At 37.6% G+C, this 18853-nt stretch overlaps 1 protein-coding gene across 1 annotated transcript; it reads right to left on the bottom strand.

Moving 5' to 3' along the window:
- Positions 1-7547: 7547 nt before the first annotated feature.
- LOC148815834 (scavenger receptor cysteine-rich domain-containing protein DMBT1-like) lies at positions 7548-16545 on the bottom strand. The gene is made up of 6 exons (XM_088904800.1): positions 16527-16545; positions 13616-13674; positions 12559-12873; positions 11802-12116; positions 9620-9740; positions 7548-8568 (listed from the first exon to the last, which is right to left on the bottom strand). Exons 2-6 carry the CDS (start codon positions 13671-13673, stop codon positions 8163-8165), a joined length of 1215 nt encoding a protein of 404 aa, XP_088760926.1. The 5' UTR covers position 13674; positions 16527-16545; the 3' UTR covers positions 7548-8162.
- Between the last annotated feature and the right edge of the window lie 2308 nt (positions 16546-18853).

The raw sequence follows: 18853 nt of genomic DNA on the forward strand, positions 1-18853 counted from the left end.
TTTGTTGGCTGCTCTGAGTTTTGGTAAGAGCACACCCTTGGGACTTCCCCAGTTCAGACCTGGGTCTGTCACAATTATCTTGTTATTTGTTCAAGCATAACTCTCCAATTTCTTTGGACAAATTTGAAAGCAGCTTTCATTATTGCATGAATGTTTAAATATGACCACACAATAAAATCATTACCAAATACAACTTCAAATCGATTATACCATTTTTCATGTGTTGAAGAAAATATTGTATTTTTCAAGACCTCAAGTAATGGTTCCCCATGGATATGGCTACGTTAAAAGCACAATTTACACTCTTAGGAAAAAAGAGGACATTGTTCACTGTAAACATAGATATAACAAACCACCCTGATAAGTGTCTTTATCAAATACTTCCTGACCTTTACTGTAAGCATATATATATTTTATGGGTTGTAGTGTTGAGTGAATTTATGGGCACAATTAGTAATTGTAACGGGAATCAACTGACAGAACAACAAGTAGGTTCTGCACATACATTCAAAGTACACATTTTACAACTTCTAATAAAACAGCCACTTGATTTCAAGCATGATATGAATTGGTATAGGATTGAGACATTTCCCTTGACCTGCATATGGGTTTATTCCATCTGTCCTGTTCTTACACATCTCTGAGGAAAAAGTCTCTAACCCTTCCCCAGGACTGGATACTAAGCTTTCCATGTACCTGATTTTTTACAATATTGAAGAACCTGTTTTAGTTGTAGTATCTAAAACTTCCTCTGAGATTATTTGTTTTTTGTAATTCCCCTCCCATGAAGTTCTCAGATTATTTTAGGTACAGATGAAGCCATTCAAACCCAATACTGCGCGATATTATCTGCATTTTAGCACGTTATGCAACATTACGTGATTGACTGGCCAAAATGACTGACAGGCAGCATTCGTGGTGCATTGGTTGTTAGTGAAACGATTGCTTCATTTAATCTCTTTACTGTGCATGTTTAAATCTGCTTAATATTGAATATGTATTTGGAATTTTACAACTGAAGGGAAATTTTAGTAGCTAAACATAAAAAGAAGAGGAGCATAACGTGTCTGAAGCATAACGTTTCTTAAGCTACATGTTTATGGGTTGTTTGTTGAAGAGAAAATAAAACAATTCCGCCAGAGAATATATATTAACTAGACATAACTTTGTGCTTTACATGAACCAGGGGCATAATGACTTAAACTAAACGTGGAATAATTTCAAGTGATCCATTTCTACTGAGCATGAAACAAAATCTGTCACACTATGTATGTAGAGTATGAATGTATGAAGTGTAAAGATTATGGATAATTATTAAATGATTTTGGCTTCATAAATTGAGAATTTGCGAGTGACTGCAATGGTCTTGCAAGAAATTAAATGATTACATAAGCAAGCAAGTCTAAAAACTGGATCTTAACAGAGTACTAGAAGCATTTAATAAAAATTGCACTTCAGGAAATAAGAGACCATTCATACAATACACTCATGCTGGAAATATCAGGTTGAGTCACATGAGGGAAGCCTAACTCCATTCTTGGAAAATGGAAAGTTTATTGGAAACTAAATGTTAAAGTGAATGAATTCCCACAGTATTCTGAGTAACTAGCAGAATACAATAAACCTGTTGATAAATAAACACCTCTATAAATGCACAGTAAAGGAACTGTTGGATGTTTTTTGGGAAAAAAAATATTTGCAGGTGGAATTGTCTTTTCTGTAAGTCAACGTATGAGGTTACATTGAAGACATTTGATTATTCTGTTGCAGGAGACTGTTACCCAGGTTACAGATAAGTTACTATACAGTACATAGTTATTCTTCATGGATGTTTTTTTTTTACTTTTCCAGTAGGTTAAGATTAGTTTAAGGTAACTTACTGTTCTCTTACAATATGTTTACTAAAACAATAAAGCAGAGCATTTTTATATTGATTTTCTAAATCATACATTTTTTTCCTGATTTTACAAAAACATAAAACACAAAATAAGACAATCAAGACATTGTGTACACCTATTTTACTTTAACATTTCAATACATAAAACAAACATTTAAATAAAGTTTCCTGATAAGTCAACATCACTTTTTACCCTGATCCATGGTAACTAGGTTTGGGCACCAGATATTATGTCTTAAACTCCGCCAGGCTGCCTGTTATCCAAGAAGATTAAAATAAAACTAATAGCAAAAAAGTAGATTTGGAACTGGAACTGTATATAAAGTCATTTTCCCCTTTTTTTCCTTCTTCCTGGGAATGCTTATTTAATATATACAATTATTTTATGCAATCGTGTGAATATTTGCACAGATTACACTAAACAAATATTACCATTGTTATGCATATACTATATCTGGCTTTAAATCATCTGCAGATTAAATAATCAGCTTGGTCCAAGTCTCATTAAATTGTTTATAGTTTTAAATGATATTACAGTATTTCCTAGTGAAATGAGATTTATTAAAAGATTCAGCCATTGTGAAGTACTCAATGTGTCTCTAGTTTTCCAGTTTAATACATTGATCTGTCTTCTTTGTGATAGTTAAGGCAATAAGAATATATTTTTTATTTTGAATGGGGAAATAAAAAAATAAGAGATCACCAAGCAAACACAGAGAAGGAGAGAGTGGAATGTTGCTGCAAGAACTTTTGAATCAAAGGACAGAAGCACATAGCATGTGAGCAACTGTCTGGGGTGTTAAGTGTACAATTTGTGCATGTATCAGAGTCTGTAAATCCCAACTTGTTGGAGTTTTGCATCTTATGTTTAGTAATATGTGCACTACAAATGGTCTTATATTGAATAAGTAGTATTTTAGAGTTCTTAGTCAAAGAAAAAAATATTCTATGAATCCAGAAAATGTATGAAAAGTTCAAGTATGTTCCTGTGTCAACCTTGCATAGGTTACAAAAAACAAGTAAAGGTTTATTCCATGCTGAAAATGGAACTTCACACCTGAAGAAGGCTTCACAGCTGAAACACTGTGTTTCTTTTCATCTCATTTCAGTGTTGTATTGTAGTGCCTTTAAACACAATAAAAACATTTTTTCAACAAGATAACATTGCATTTAAATAAGATGGCTGTGTTTAAACAAGATGATATTGCATTTGAACCAGATAACATTACCTTTAAATGTGAAAATTACCCTGCAAACAATATTTCCTTATACTGAATATAGTGTAGCAATATAGTGTAATTAACTGCCGCTGCATGACAAACAGGACTGCATCTCAGCATTTTTATTTTTTCATATAATCTGACGGAGGACTGCACTACTCTATAATACTACCTGATGGTACAGTGAATCCTTAAAATGATTTGGTGGTCAGCCCTAAATAGTCTGGGGTGCAGGCAGGCGGACAGGCAGACTGATATGGATAAAAAATAAAAGGAAAAAAGAAATAGTAAAGAGCTGGCAGGTGAAGCAAGGAGTGCCCCAACAGGTCAGCAAAGGAAAAGAACAGGTAAGAGACCGGCTCACTGCATCTTTGGGGAAAAGGGGGTAGGCTGGCCTGGCACAGCACCAGCTCTGTACAAATTGCTCAACAGGCTGTTGGTCTGAAACAGGGAGTCTCGACTTCGGGACAGAAGCGACTGACGAATTCCCCGAGAAAAACGGGACTGTACGGGTCTCAGGGGGAAGCTCTCCTGAGGAGCCAGGGATGCAGGTCGACAAGCTCAAAGGCCAAAGTTCTGACCAGAGAAAGAGCCACTTGGTCTCCCTGAAGACCTTTCTGAGAGGAAGTTTCTAACCGAATATAGGTGAGGAAGGAAACCCCCCACTTGGTGATCCAGTCAGAGGGCCCAGGAACAGGCGATTCTAGTCACATGCCCTAATGGGGAGTCTCCTCCGAGACCAGGCCAGGTATGTGCTGTCAGCTTGGTCTCCCACATTCCTCACTCCAACAGAAGAGCCCAGGTATGAAGGGAATTGGAAACCCAGGAGCCCTCTGGATCAACCAGGGGAGATATCTGCCAGGAGCAGGTGACAAAGAAACCCATCCTTAGTCCCCTGTCATCTCCCAAAACCTCCGATGTGAACATGCGGAAAGATGTAGATAGATTGTTGCCTAATCTTTAAAGATTGAACAATATACTATTATGACTTAACAGTAATATATTATGATGACTTAACAGTAATAATGTAATGAAATCTAGGAATGCAAAACAAAACCAAAAACGATTCCAGGATGGCACTGTGCCATAGAATTTGTTGCCATAGCCAAGAGAGTAATTAATGCATTTATGAAGAGATTCCTGTTGGTGGCTGTGTTAGCAGCAGTTTCATAATAACACAATACCATCTTGTTTAAACAGAATAATAATTGCAAAAAATCAACAGAATACAATTTTTTTTTTATGTGGGTGGGATGGGTGACCACGGGGCCCAGGAACATTTTGCAACTCACTGATGCACAACAGGTGTGAGCCTGGTCAGTACCTGAATGGGAGACTCCTGGGAAAGCTAAGGTTGCTGCTGGAAGAGGTGTTAGTGGGACCAGCAGGGGGCACTCACCCTGCGGTCTGTGTGGGTCCTAAGTGATGGAGACACTATACTGTAAAAAGGTGCCGTCCTTTGGATAAGACATAAAACTGAGGTCCGGACTCTCTGTGGTCATTAAAAATCCAGGGCATTTCTCAAAAAGAGTAGGGGTGTTACCCCAGCATCCTGGCCAAATTTCTCATTGGCCCTTACCAATCATGGTCTCCCAGTAATCCCCATCTATGAATAGTCTTCATCACTCCGTTCTCCTCCCCACTAATAGCTGATGTGTGGTGATTGTACTGGTGCACTTTGGCTGCTGTCTCATCATCCAGGTGGATCTGCCCATTGGTGGTGGTGGAGGGGAGTCCCCATTACCTGTAAAGCGCTTTGAGTGGAGTGTCCAGAGAAGCGCTTAATAGTGTAAGTAAATATTATTCGGGTTTTTTCAAATGCTTTTAATTATTTGGAACCCAACAGGTATACTCAACAGATACACTCTCAGGAGGAAGAAATGTGTTGTTGGTTTGATGTAATTAATCCCTAGTCATCTATAGCCAGATTTTTTCTCTAACATCTACCATTGTTTCTGTCAAAGGCAGGGCCTGCCTCTAGGGTCTGGAGATTTGTTTCTAATCTGTAGTTCAATTACAGTACTATTTCCCAGGCATCACTGATGGTTCTTTTCTGTTCTCATCAATCTTAACGTAATCATTTTAGGATCTGTGATTAAACAGACAATTAGAAATTAAAGATGAGTTTTTGAGTGCAAATAAAGAAAAAAATGGGCATTAAAAATAGACATACTGTACAATAACATTTGATATTTTACCATATCCCTAGGACTAGTGTAAAGTACACAAACAAACATACAATATTTTGCAAAACCTATAATTCATTTATCATTGGACTGCACTCAGAAGACCAACAAAAGACTGACATTTCAAATAGCAAGAACACGCAAAACAGAAGGCCCATTTGTTTACTGTGAAGACCAAAGGCTTGATTAGGAAAGTGTTTTAAAGATGGATGCCTGTAACCTGAACTTTCCACTTCAGCAGGAAGAAATGGCTGTTGACCTTGACAGTAAGAGTTAATGTAAGAGGTGTCCCACATCCACATTGCAGCGTAGATAAACTGCACGGGGGAAAAAAAGGATGACACTGTAGCATACAAGTGCAAAGAGAATTATTAGAGAGTGTTTCAAAAAGAGTTCTTACCAAGCCATGTTAAACATTCACCACACCAGACAAAGTAGATTCAATTTACCAAAACATATTTTCATACAAAAAACTACTACAGTACATAATCTTTCCTATTCTCTTCTAAAAAACAGATATACACATTCAGTCTGGTCTAATCATGATCAAAGCTCAACTGAATTTAATCTTCTGGTGAAGGATCTTAGAACTACTTCAGCCACTCCCTCTGGAATAGTTGACTTTACAATATAAAAATAATTCCATTACAAAGGCATAAACAAAATATTCTAACAATCTCCACATTTTTTAGATAAGTACTATCCCTCATTAGATGAAAATAATCAAATAAATTATTTGTTCAATTAACTTCTCTGAAAGCATTACGTGTGCAGGCTATTCTTAATATGATGTTGATGCACCCCTGCGAGACAGGCTCTGTTAAAACAGTGGCTGTGCCTGGGTTTGGGTCCTATTCTCAAGATGGAGAATGCACTTATACTGGTGCTTCACACAGACACTTATTTCATGCATGTAAGTTTAATAAATGAAAATATTTAACCTGGTGTTTCACTTCTTGTTTAACAAACATGAAAACCTTGTCTAGATTTTAGTTTTTGAATGATTTTGCTTTATCTCATGTGTGCCCCTGAAAATCTTGCAGAGTCATTATATATGGCTTGAAAAGAATAATAAGTTTAATAAGTACTGACTGTGTTTTTAACTTTCTTTAAGAAGCAACTTCTGGACAAGTATGTGTGTGTAAATCCTATCGAGTATGGTCTGTCCATGTAATGTTTTTTTCCCCTCGCAAGGTGAAAGGCACACATTACGTTTTACCTTAATTGCAAACTGTCCTTTTGAAAGTAGAGTTTCGAAACTGAAACTGAAATGAAGGGATTACAACTGTCTTCATTGTGTAATGCTTGTATTAACATGTGGCTGTAAAACCTGTATCAGGACCATACAGACAAAACTGATACAGAAAAGAGACATACTGTATAACATGAGGAGATTAAAAACAAATAGGTAAGCACACAAACAAGAATATGTTGCATGATTGTGAGAATGAAAATTGGTCATAGACCTCCCATTTTCAGAGATGTTCATTCATTGGAGCAGAGAAAGAATGCATTCCCAGAGAAGATAAATATTCAAGAACCTAAATCACTTTGGAAAGAAGTGGATGACAATAGCATTAACCCTTCTGTTTATTCATACACGTAAAGATACTGGTACTGCATATACTGTACAGCATAAAGTTCAGTAGCGCTTATATTTCCTGCAAAGAGTGTTTGAGGTTTGTGTAATGGAAAGTTACTGAAGAAAAGTGTTTTATCCTAAAAATGTTGTTTACGGGCAGAGCTGTGTTGTAAAAGCTGCTGGATTCTGTGAACAAAGTGTGATTGTACCCAGCGAGTCAAGGGCACGGGATGTTTTAATAATGTTTATCTCTGCCCCAGCAAAAGGCGATGCAAAACTGCACGTAGCTGTCTTCTCTGTCCTTCAAGGCTAAGACCTATAAGGACTGGAAAATTACTGTCTTGCCTGTCTTTGTATTACTAACCAACCATAATGAAGTAAACAAGTTGAGGTGCTGCATCAGCTAAGTGTATAAAATAAGGGACCTTTCCCTGTTTAATTTTGGAAATCTGCTTCCATTTGCTGCACAGACTAGTGGTTACTGTCTATCCCTATTGCGCAATATGAATAAATGCCTTACTGAGTGAATGAGAACACCTTTCCTGGCTCTTCTTTGAAAAGATTCCACGACATTTGACAGGAAGTAATACTACTCTATTACCATGCTGTAATCGAGAGCATTATCAGATATGGTATTACAGTGTGGTTTGGTCAGCTATCAGTTCATTTAAAATCGCAAATAACCCGCCTCTTCCAGACAGCTTTGAACGTCATGGGAGTGAAACAGCATCCCTCCCTGCAGACAGTCTTTGAAAAATCCCTCAGCAAACAGGCAGGAAAAATTATATCAGATCCTTCCCACATCCTCAACTCTGAATATCAACTTCTTCCTTCTGGCAAAAGTTTTAGGGTTCTCAAATGTAGGTCAAACAGATACAAACATTCCTTTGTTCCACTATCCATTAAAGAAGTCAACGCAAATGTCAAGGATAAACACCATTTTTACTCTTACAACCAACATGTAATGATTTCTTGGTGGAGGTATGTTATGCAGAGGTTATCCTCAAACCGTGAGCACTTGCAATACATCACCTTTCATTCAAGACAACAGAAATCAGAGCAGCCAATAAACATACACAATGAGGTGTTTTTAATTTTAAGTGATTTAATCTAAAATATTGCAGGGATGTTATTTATGACAGTTAACATTGTATAACTTTAACAATAATAGTGATCCGTCTAATAAGCTTAGAAATTATTTTGGACAATTAGAGGTTATACAGAGCTGAATGCTTAAACTTATATACGAGATCTGAAATGAGAATATAACACATCATTCATGGACCACTGTGAGTCTCCTTGATCATGTTCACATTTGTTTCATTTTTTGCCTTTAGATCAGAGGAAAGATTGACATTTAATCTTGTGTTGATTGGAGCTCCATAAACTACCCTATCCCACTGGACACCAAAGGAAGTAATTCCATCAACATTACAACTTCCAGTGATGTATCTGAGCTCAGCCCCATGATAAACAGGGTAGAAATTGAAAACCGAGCCAGTGGAAGAGCCCACAATGAAGGAACGCCCACTGTTGGTGGAAAAGATTAACTGGTTTATATGAGAGTCAAGTCTTCCAGAAACTTGGATAATAGCCTCCTTCTGGTATAGCTGCAACTCCTGCACCTGCCCATTTGGGTAGCCATACACTGGACTCCATCGTTTTCCATATTTTATTTGAATTCTGAAAAAACAATTAGAAGTAGCTCAGTCTTCACAATGATGGAGGATGTAAGGAATATTTCATTTTACAAATAACATTTTGTATTACAAACAAAATCACATTACAATAAAAACAAAGAAAAAAGACCTATCCAATATGCTGCAATAAAACATAAATATTGTAAAGATCTGCAGCCACGCTAGTGTGTGTGAAAAGAAAAAAAGTCCCCACAGACATTTCTATGTATATAAATGTGCTATTGTAGGACCTATAGTATGATATTACAGTCCTAAATGTCCAGCCCTTGCAATTTTTCAGTTTCTTGAAATAGAGCGCAAACCATCATTCAGGTGTCCAGCTGCTTCTACATGCAGGTAAATGATGTATTATTGTCTCCCCCTGTGTTTGGGGTCCCCTTTTAATGAAAACCATAGAAGCTCCTGTTTCATTTCCAGGGGTTTCACATATCCACTGCATAACAGTATTCTAAGTGCTTATGGGAACATTGGCTCATGCCTCGGGAGAGCTGAGGATACTGCACTGGTTTTGTATGCATCAACACATATTGATGCTGGGAGTGAAATAGACTATGAATGATTCAAAGTACGTGTGTCGTTTTTGGTTTATTCCACAGCTCGCTTTGGCCTAGCCTAGTCCATTGTTTGTTTGTGTAGTGTTAGGTATCTGGTACCCTTGGATGAGATATGAGAACTAAGCCAGCATTTCCCATTTCCTTCCTCTGTTGTGAGCATGTCAGGGCTTTGCGCAAGTCTCTTTGCTTTGTTCACTGAGGAGAGCTGCCTCACTAGCTGGTGAGTGTGCACACCTAGCAGACTTGCATGTTAATATAGTCTTCTTTCATCCAGCGGTCTATTACCCAGAACCCCACTTCTACTTTTTTTTTTACTTTTCACTGTTATACAGCATTTTGCTTTAATGGCAAAGATCTGAATGGATGCTATGAATTGACACCATAACCAGCATCAAATCAGAACTGCCCATTGCCATTCACTGGAAGGATAGGCAATCCTGTGAATCCAGGAGTGACATTACTCACTTCAGCCTGACTTACCCAGTTATAAAATTGATGTTGCTCCAGACCCTCAGGGAGGTTACATGTCCATATTCATGAGGCCCAGAAGAAGAAAAAGAAATATGTCCCGTAATACCCAAGGCATTAGAGTAGGACTGAACTGGAAAGAAAATACAATATATCTTCAGAACAATATAAAAGTTTCATATACTATATGAGGAAACAATATATTACTGAAAATGGCAATGGGAAATATTTAGATGCTTTGAAAACAATAATTAAACTTGCAAGAAGTTTGCACAAGCTAACAATTACATAAAAAATATAACTATAAGTTAAATAGTATACTACAAGCAGATGAAAGAATTTGGTAGAACAACCTAATCAAAGGAACTTTGTATACACAGATGTACAACAATAAATGTGTCTTGCATTAGTAAAAGTATCACAACACAAAACCACAACTGTGAGGGTGTCTGTTGAAGGAGCAGTAGCTGGGTGGCCACCTGTGTCCAGAGCACCTGACATTACAGTGCTCTCTAGTGGTTAGCAGGTTATCCGTTTTCCCCATCCTGTTCACACCAGAGTGAATAGGTCCTATTTTCCACCCCCATAGGACAAAAGGACAGGTGTATATTATTGATTGCAATAGTAGAAAATGGAAAAGAAGTGTGGAATTTGTAAGCTGAATTTATTTCAAGTATTATTGTACTAGGCCTTTAAGAGTCAATAGTATCACAAAGGAGGGGGACTCAGCAATAAAAGGATGACCCCATATCTAGAAAGGCAATTCTGTGGAGGAGCTGCAAGGAGGCAGAACTGCTGTTAACTTGGGACTTTTGGCTCAGTTGTGGCTTTCAGTGTTGGACTTGGAGCTGCAGAGTCCAGTGTACAGAATAAAACACCTTTTAGTTTTATGTGGTGGTGTCAGGATTTCTCTTGCAGCAGCTCCCCATTGCTCTAGCAGCACAGGAAAGTTTCCCCAAGAGGACCCTGCAACACTGCTATTAGTTTTCTTTTTGTACTTTTCCTGCAGCTCCCATAGAACATGCAGCGCAGTCTGCCTCCACTGGAGTATTGAAGCACTGGATACCCTGGATGATGCAAGGCACCTGATCTTGGCATTACTTTGGCGTTTGAGCTCTCCTGCAACAGAATTCCAATCCACAGCCCTTTCTCACAGTGGGAACATCTAAGCTTCAGGATTCAACCCGTAAAAGTTGTTGAAACTCTTACAAACAAGACCCTAAAGATGCATTTTTTATGCCTCGTATAGAGTTCCTCTATAATTGCAGCCACCCACCTCTGCCCTTTATACCCAGAACAAATTTGTAAGTAGTTTAACAATTGCCTTGCCCCTAAAATGAATGTCCTTTCCTGTGAGTGGGAAGATTCAAAAACAGCAGATTTACAGCAAACAACATTTTTTGACAAATCAGGCATCAGTGATCAATCCTTTTCCTATCAGGAAGTTGGAATGACACCTGAATTTCCTCAAACATACTTCCTTACATACAGTAGTTCTAGGCCCTGCACCATTAATGACAGTTTTTTCCATTCATCCTCTCCACACATTTCTCCATTTCCTGTAGTACATTGTTCGGTCATTTTGGCTGCCATTTTGTCACTACATCCTCCAACAACCATACACACAATCCCCTGGTGAAAGTTCTATTCGTATCACAAGTATTTACAAATGTGTATGCTAACATGTCTTTTGTTTTCTTCTGCATCCTTGATGAATTGGTAGATGGTGAATTCTTTGGTGTGATGTTTGTATATGGTCTTTGAGGTGAGGATAGGCCCATAGGCCTTCAGCCTCACATTGTTACGTGAATGTATAAGTAGAATGCTCTCAATAATGCAGCATACAGAGGTGTCTTTTATTGTGCCTAGTATAAACTGCTGGTTCACAGGCCATGTTTTATTTATGTTTACAATATCTGTCTGTTTTTGCTTCCTGTCACCCTTTGAAATTAAGAACCTTATGTGAATTAGCTAAGATTGTGATACAAGACTCAAGAAGAGACAGGCAATAAAGCGATTTAGGTGGCACTGTTTCTCTGGTGATATATAATCCTAAAATGGGAATTTCACTAGCTCTTATCCAACACAGCATATCGTTTGTGATTGAGACTTGCCTTACTGCATTGTATTGTATGTAGCAGAAGATTAAATCTTGATGATGAAACTATTTCTATGTATATTACAGGATTTGTACCTGAACAGATGATTCCTGCATCTTCGCCATGGTTGCAATTGTGGACTCCAAGTCCATTAGACTGACACGCAATGAGAGATGGTTCACTTCCGCTACATCTTACATCATCCATCCAGATTGGACCAGTGCCTTGTCTGAAATATGCAGAGCCTGGTGTAGACAGAGGAGCCCCACAGCCCAGCTCCCTGCAGACCACCTGAGCATCAGCTGTATCCCAACCATCATCACACACTGTGCCCCACTGGTAGCTGCGCAGGACCTCCACTCTCCCAGAGCAGACGTCCATCCCATTGACCAGCCTGACACGCCCGGTTCCTGTTGTTCAGTGACAGAGAAACACGGTTCATCATGGTCTGATTAACTAAGAGTGAATTAGTTATACTAATAAGCAGTATTCATTACCGCTAAGCATTATGTTCACCACACCAGTTCTTAGGTCATGGAAAATAAAATAGAGTTGCCATCCAGTTTAGCAAAATAAACCAAAACTTCCCCTTCAATAGAAAGTAGGAATGGGTACAGACCTGTGTGAATGCTGCACAAATTGTACAGTATGAATTTAGAAAATGAAGCCTTCACTTTCTACCACATTGACTTATAGGCAGATGGTAACTTGATTAGGCAGTTTCTGGAATTAGTTGAGAATTCCGAATTCCAAATTCCAAATTGAGTTTCCAATGTCTCCTGGCTCTTTTTGTTGTCCAAACCTTTGATATACTCCCACTCCCCTTTAGGTTAATAAAAAAGAGGTTTCTACCTGCACAAATAACTCCTGCATCCTCATGATGGCCACAGTTATGAGTTCCAAATCCTCTTGATGGACACTGTAGTAGGGACATCTCATTTCCAGTACAGGCTACGTCATCTAGCCAGATTGTGCCAGTGCCTTGGCCGAAGAATGCAGACATAGGGGCAGCTATGGCAGCCCCACAGTCCAGCTCATTGCAGACGACTTCAGCATTAGTGAAAGTCCAGCCATCATCACACACAGTTCCCCACTGGTTGTTGTTTAACACCTCAACCCTTCCCATGCAGTGATCAGTTCCATTGATCAGCCTAACATTCACACTTCCTGCAATCCAAAACAAATTCAGTTCATTACTATGGAAACCATTATCATTTTCAAGAAGGATACAAAAACATGAGTTTTTGCACTCTTTCTACCCGGGAAGCAAGAAAGACATACAGTAGAGTTTTTAATGAGCTGCAGATACGATAATAATGTTGACAGAATATTGTTACACTGTTTTCAGTTCTTTGCATGTGGGAATGTTCCACAAAGGCCCAGGTTAGGCCCCATCTTTATTTTGTAGTATTTAGTCAAATATCACAGAAGAAACATGAATGTGAACACAAAGACACACCGTCAATATACAGACCCATTCATTAACCTGAAAATGTTAAGTAACAGTCATACTTTCATGAGCTACAGAAATGGGCACCCAGAGCTGTAATTATTTCCAGGATCCTGGAAACACTACAGCACTATGAAAATCTGGATCAAACATTTCGAAAAGTTGATCAATCTGGCTTTGGGAACTCTCATGAAATGCATGGATTTTGGCACCACCTTTAGAACAGTAAGATCTTTTTTTTTCAGTATGGTGACCAAAATGTAAAGACATCTTATGCCAGTATAAAATACTATGTCCTTCACTTATTTTCAAAAGCAGCCAATGGTGAGCTTACATTTTTGTTCATGAATAACACATTTTCAGAAGCAGGCTGTAAGTATGAGGTAAAGACCAGACTTAGAATATCCTGTATGCTGGCACAACACAGTCTTTAAGAGCCCATGTGTCACAGATACTTACTTTGATTTCCTGAGACAGCAGTGCTAAAGAGAATACCAAAGACCAAAAAGACAAGCATTCTGAAAAAGAGATACAAACATTTTTAAGTTATTGTGGTTTGCATTTTAAATAAACATTTTGTATGCATGGTACATATACTAAATCTACTACCATTTTGTGATTTTAGAAATGCATTAACTGTATACACTTTATAAACTGTAGTAGTTCAGGTGGGTAGCTGCGTCAGCATGTGTAGGCTGCAAAGGAACAGGTAATAGGTTTATTCCATGCTGAAAAAAAGCTCCACGAAGAAGGCTCTACGGCCGAAACGTTGTGTTTTCTTTCTTCTTTTTTTCAGCATGGAATAAACCTATTACTTGTTCCTACACTGTATAAATACATGTATGTTCTTTCAATTTGCATAACAGTTATGTATTAAACAGCATTAGCATAAAGTGGCAAGAGTGTTTAATTTTCTAGAAGCACATAAAATTAATGGGTTTAATGGTATCTTTCCAATTGAACTCAGGGAAACTAGATGCTATTCAAGCATCAAAAGTCAAGTACCACAGGAGTACCACACAATATTTCAAAGATCGAGATTCTGGTATAGTTAGTAAGCTTATTAAGTTTGCAGAATTATATGACATTCAATATAAAATTCAAATCTCGGCAAACAATTGGGAGATGGCATTTCTTGCTGACAAATGCAGGGAGTTTGGAACAAGCTATCTAGCCATACAATCATAACCAATCGTATTGTGTCTTTCAACAGCTAGTTAAGATGCTCATATCAATTGCTACTGAAAACCAAATTATTTCAATTGGCTGAATGCCTTACTCTTATTTACAAACTTTCTTATGTTTTATTGCTTCTATAACACTGCTCAGTTCAGATGCTTGCTCTGTATAACTGATGTTGAAATATGTCCTTAATGCTATACATTTAGACGACATGTAAACTTACTCCAGTATCTTCAAGGACACAAAATAAGCTTCTATACAGTATGCCCTGAAGATTTCTGAAGAATTCTGAAGATCCTCTAGTAACTGTCTCAATTCAACGCTTGTCCTGCATAATTTGTAATAGCTCCCGTTGGAATTTAGAGTGGATTGTGAGTTTCTCCTGTTCACAGGTAATGCACTTCATGCAGCCTTACATTAATTTAAATTACTACATAATTTAAAATAAAGACCATCTTTTAATATGAGATCTGCTTCTGCAGTATCTGGCTGCACACAATGGCCGAAAGATATTTCAGCGGAAGTCACCAAACCCATCGGAAACTCAACAGAGCTTGTACTTTATGTATATTTAGTTTCCTTCTGCTTTTTACCATTGTTATATGCTCCCCAAATGTAAATCATGTTGAGTTCTTTGAAAACTACATAAAACTAAAACTACATTTTGCTATTATTATACAGTGTACAAAGTACATTTCATTACATTCATATCACATGTGCTTTCATCTCAACTAGTAGAACACAGTAGGTATTTAAAATTTGATCTCTTAAATCTCTCTTTCTTGCAGACATACATGAGCAAAATATCCTCAACAAGGATTATATTGGTCACAGAAATAGTGCACTCAGACTCAAATATGTCTTGAAGACAATTCATAAGAGGCTTTAATAGGACTAAATGGTATATCCAAAACACAACATTCAGACACAAGAGAGGCAGACAGTTGAGAAGCAAAACATACAGGTTCCCCAAGGCTGAACTCCAGCGCAGTAGCTGTGAAACAGCAAGAAGCTCACATTATATATTCTTTGCAAATATATTTCCAAACAAATTTATCACCTAGCAACAATGCATTGAGTTACAGTTTTATAAAAAAATGGCAATCTGTTATAGCAGTTAGTTAGCCCAGCCTCCAATTCTACCATTTCATGGAGGCATAGCTTTCGTGAGAAGTATTGCATATTGGTTTCTGTGTTTTTTTTTCAAACAGGTTTCATATTCAAATAGTGAAATCACCTCATCACCTGTGTCCTGTCAACTCTTTCACTAATGACAAGGTGAACACTCGAACAACAGAGATTGCAATAGTCAGTCAATGAAGTGTAACATGGTTATTCATAAATTAAGCTACAATATTCAATCATTATCCTACATATGTCTTTATTTTCTAAGAACATGCAGTGGTAGATTTCTTTTCATACTTATAGTTTTAAACTAAAAGATTTTTAAACGATACAAATATAATTAATATAGATATAACTTTTATCTCAATATGTGGAAATACATAATCTTAAATGCCTTATCCAAAATATTACTTGTAGTAATATGTGATATAGAGATTAGTTTGTGTATTTTTTTCAAGCATTGTTAATATTGTCTTGAATGTATTGCTACTAAAAAAACTATTCTTTATCTGTTGAAATATTAGCTGAAGATTTCATAATATACCTGCATAGAAACAAAACAAAGAAAATTATAGAGGAAAAAAGAACTGCATCGTGATACAGGAGACTTTCACCAGTATGTTTTTAGCAAAATACATTCTACCTCTCTAAATTGCATTAATAAATAAATTGCCTCACAACATAATATTTAATTATATATCAATATAATTTAAACTACAGTTCTATTAAATTTTATTTTTTATTTTTATGGGGAAATCTATTGATAGTGCAGCTGCCAAAATTTAGAAAAAAACTTCTCATGGATTCCTTAAAAATGTAACAAAGATGCAAAGTATTCACTTAATGTACTGTACTGTAAGTACCTTAAGAATATTTTCACATCAGTATATACTGATACTATTGTATGGCAAAATATTATAAAAATTATTTAATAATGATCCTACACTAATAAGAAAACATTTGTTTATATATGTTAAAGTAGCTTAGAAATGTATTGCGAGGTTTCCAGATCTACAAATTATCTTTGGAAATATGTAGTTCTTTTCCATATGAATATACTTACGTGCTAGTTGTTCGTGACGAATACAGCGTGCAAATACTGGCTTCTCTTGGTCTTGCCATATTTATCTGTGTGTGGTGAGCAAATAAGCCAATCACTGTGGTTAATTGTCCCAGCTGAATTATTGGTTATCACTTATTTTATGATACACATAAAAATAGCATAAACTTGATAGTGATCTGTGAATTTACTGGTACAATTCAAAATTGTAACAATAAATAACATGAGTTTTTTTTATTGGCTATTAGGGAGCAATCAACAGATCAAAAGCACTTCTTCAGAAGAGTCTGAAGTACACTATATATGCTTTTATTTTTTCATTTAAACAAGAATGTATATTAAACCATCAAAATTAACAACAAAAGTAAAACATGAAGTATTGCTTGTTGCTTTCCATAGACACCAAGAAAGGATAACAAGTTAATTTTTGAATTCCATAGTTTAAATGTCACAGGGTGACAAAAGTTGTACAGGGTAGTTGCTTTGTGGCTTTATCTACTGAGTTTTTGCATAGAATCGGCAGGGCGTTTGTCAAGAATGATGCTGTTTTCTCTTCTTCATGTCTGTTTTCCTCATCCTTTGAGGTTCTCCTATTCTGTAGCCCATGTGACAATCAACAAAGATTGAAAGACATACTAGTTGCCTTGAAGTCTAACAGATACTACACAGAGGTTTCATTAGATTGTGTGAGGGTACTAAACAGATAGAATTGAACTTGCAACAGGGAGACAGATACAGTAAGAACCAAAAGGGGCAAAGGAGGAAAGGACAATGCCGCATAATACCTAGTCATCTGCATATAGTCAGTTACTTATTTAGCTCCCACTTGTTAGTGGCCACATTCACAAAAAATGTCGAACACCTCCTGGGGCTGTGAGGACCTGCTCAGGCCTCTTTTCCCAACCGCCTGCCTCCAATTAACGGGTGATTATTCCATCAGGACTGGACATATACTGTAAACCCTGATCCACCACTGATCCGGTGTTCTGTCATTCAGCTACTGTACCTTCTGTACAGGGTAGTGCTTGACTAGCCTGCTTCCAGAGGACTCTCAGCCCGAATTTTTCTCAGTCTGTCTTTAACCCGTTCTGTCTGCCAGCATCCCGTCTGTACAGGCTAGCGCTGGAACAGTGGCAAAGAACCAGACTTTCTGCCCTACAGCCCTGTGTGGTAGCACAGGCACCCTGCCCTGATCAGCCTTGATAGTTGCGCTCACCTACAGTCTCAGATCAGCCCTTCTGCTATTGCCTGTCCCATTTGCCTGTCCCCACCAGCCCTTGGACTCCTATCTGCTTTGGCAGTCTCCGTCTGCTCTCATGGCTCTCTGAACCTTCACTGGGATTCCTCAGCTTGTCATCAAGATGTGGCTTTCTCCATCTGCTTGCCATGTCATAATTGTTGACACTGTGTTGTCATTTGAAACACATGCTGGAAATAGACTACTTAATGCATTACTTACAGGATTATCTACTAAGTTACTAAACAGATTTAAGCATGTCCAAATGTCTGCTGTATAGATGCAAATTTAAAGCACTTTGCATCAGTACAACTCCTGTCTTCTGTAAATTACACTTGTTTAGAGTGCTCTTTTAGGTCCTCTCTCTCTCAAATGGTCTGCATAAGGTACTGAACATTCCAGTTCCAAGTCACTTGGAGCCTAGTCAAGCTCTCAGTCTGAGATTTGCTGATTCAGGACTCTTTCAAAGACAAGGCTTTAGAAGGACAGTAGTGGATTGTGCATGTTACGTCCCCGTGTAGGTCCGCATGTTTTTGTTTTCTTCCACATTTCCAGTTTTCAGGTATTCTGTTTTCCATTGGTTCATCATTTATCTGTTTCTACATTTGTGATGTCATCACCTCATTACTCCCGGCCAATCAGCAACAAGACCTCAAGTTCAAATACTGAAGAAGTTCTGACCTCGAGAGCTCTGGCTCAACTTTCTGCTCATTGCCCGGGTTTCTCTAGCTTTGGCTTTGCTTTTGCTTGTTTAATTTTTGTTTGTGTTATTTGCGTTTGTATTACTTTGCTTGTTGCTCTTTACTTGTTCTCATTGTTCCTCATTTCTTGCTTGTGTATCATATATCCACGTACAGTATTATCTATTTTCCACCATTGTGCAATTTGCTCACTTGTGTTGTGATTGTGTTTAACTGTGAACTTGTTGTACACTTGGGGAAAAGGTAATAGGTATGATCATCAGGTATACATTTCACACGTCAGTTTTTGTCTAGACACACTAGGTTAGGGGCAAGTGCCACCTTTGTATTATCTGGTTTTGGGTAGTCAGTTTAGGTGACTTAGGGCGTTTGAAGATGCTGAAGACCTTTTG

The sequence above is a fragment of the Atractosteus spatula genome, chromosome 24, assembly GCF_055471065.1.
Source record: "Atractosteus spatula isolate fAtrSpa1 chromosome 24, fAtrSpa1.hap1, whole genome shotgun sequence".
Taxonomy (NCBI): Eukaryota; Metazoa; Chordata; class Actinopteri; order Semionotiformes; family Lepisosteidae; genus Atractosteus; species Atractosteus spatula.

Excerpts from the sequence above, each read along its gene's own strand:
- LOC148815834 (XM_088904800.1), bottom strand. The coding sequence starts at position 13,673 with ATGCTTGTCTTTTTGGTCTTTGGTATTCTCTTTAGCACTGCTGTCTCA. Across the intron at positions 12,874-13,615 it reads TGCTGTCTCAGGAAATCAAA|GAAGTGTGAATGTTAGGCTG; the intron begins GTAAGTATCTGT and ends TTTGGATTGCAG. Across the intron at positions 9,741-11,801 it reads TGCAGGAATCATCTGTTCAG|TTCAGTCCTACTCTAATGCC; the intron begins GTACAAATCCTG and ends TTTTCTTTCCAG.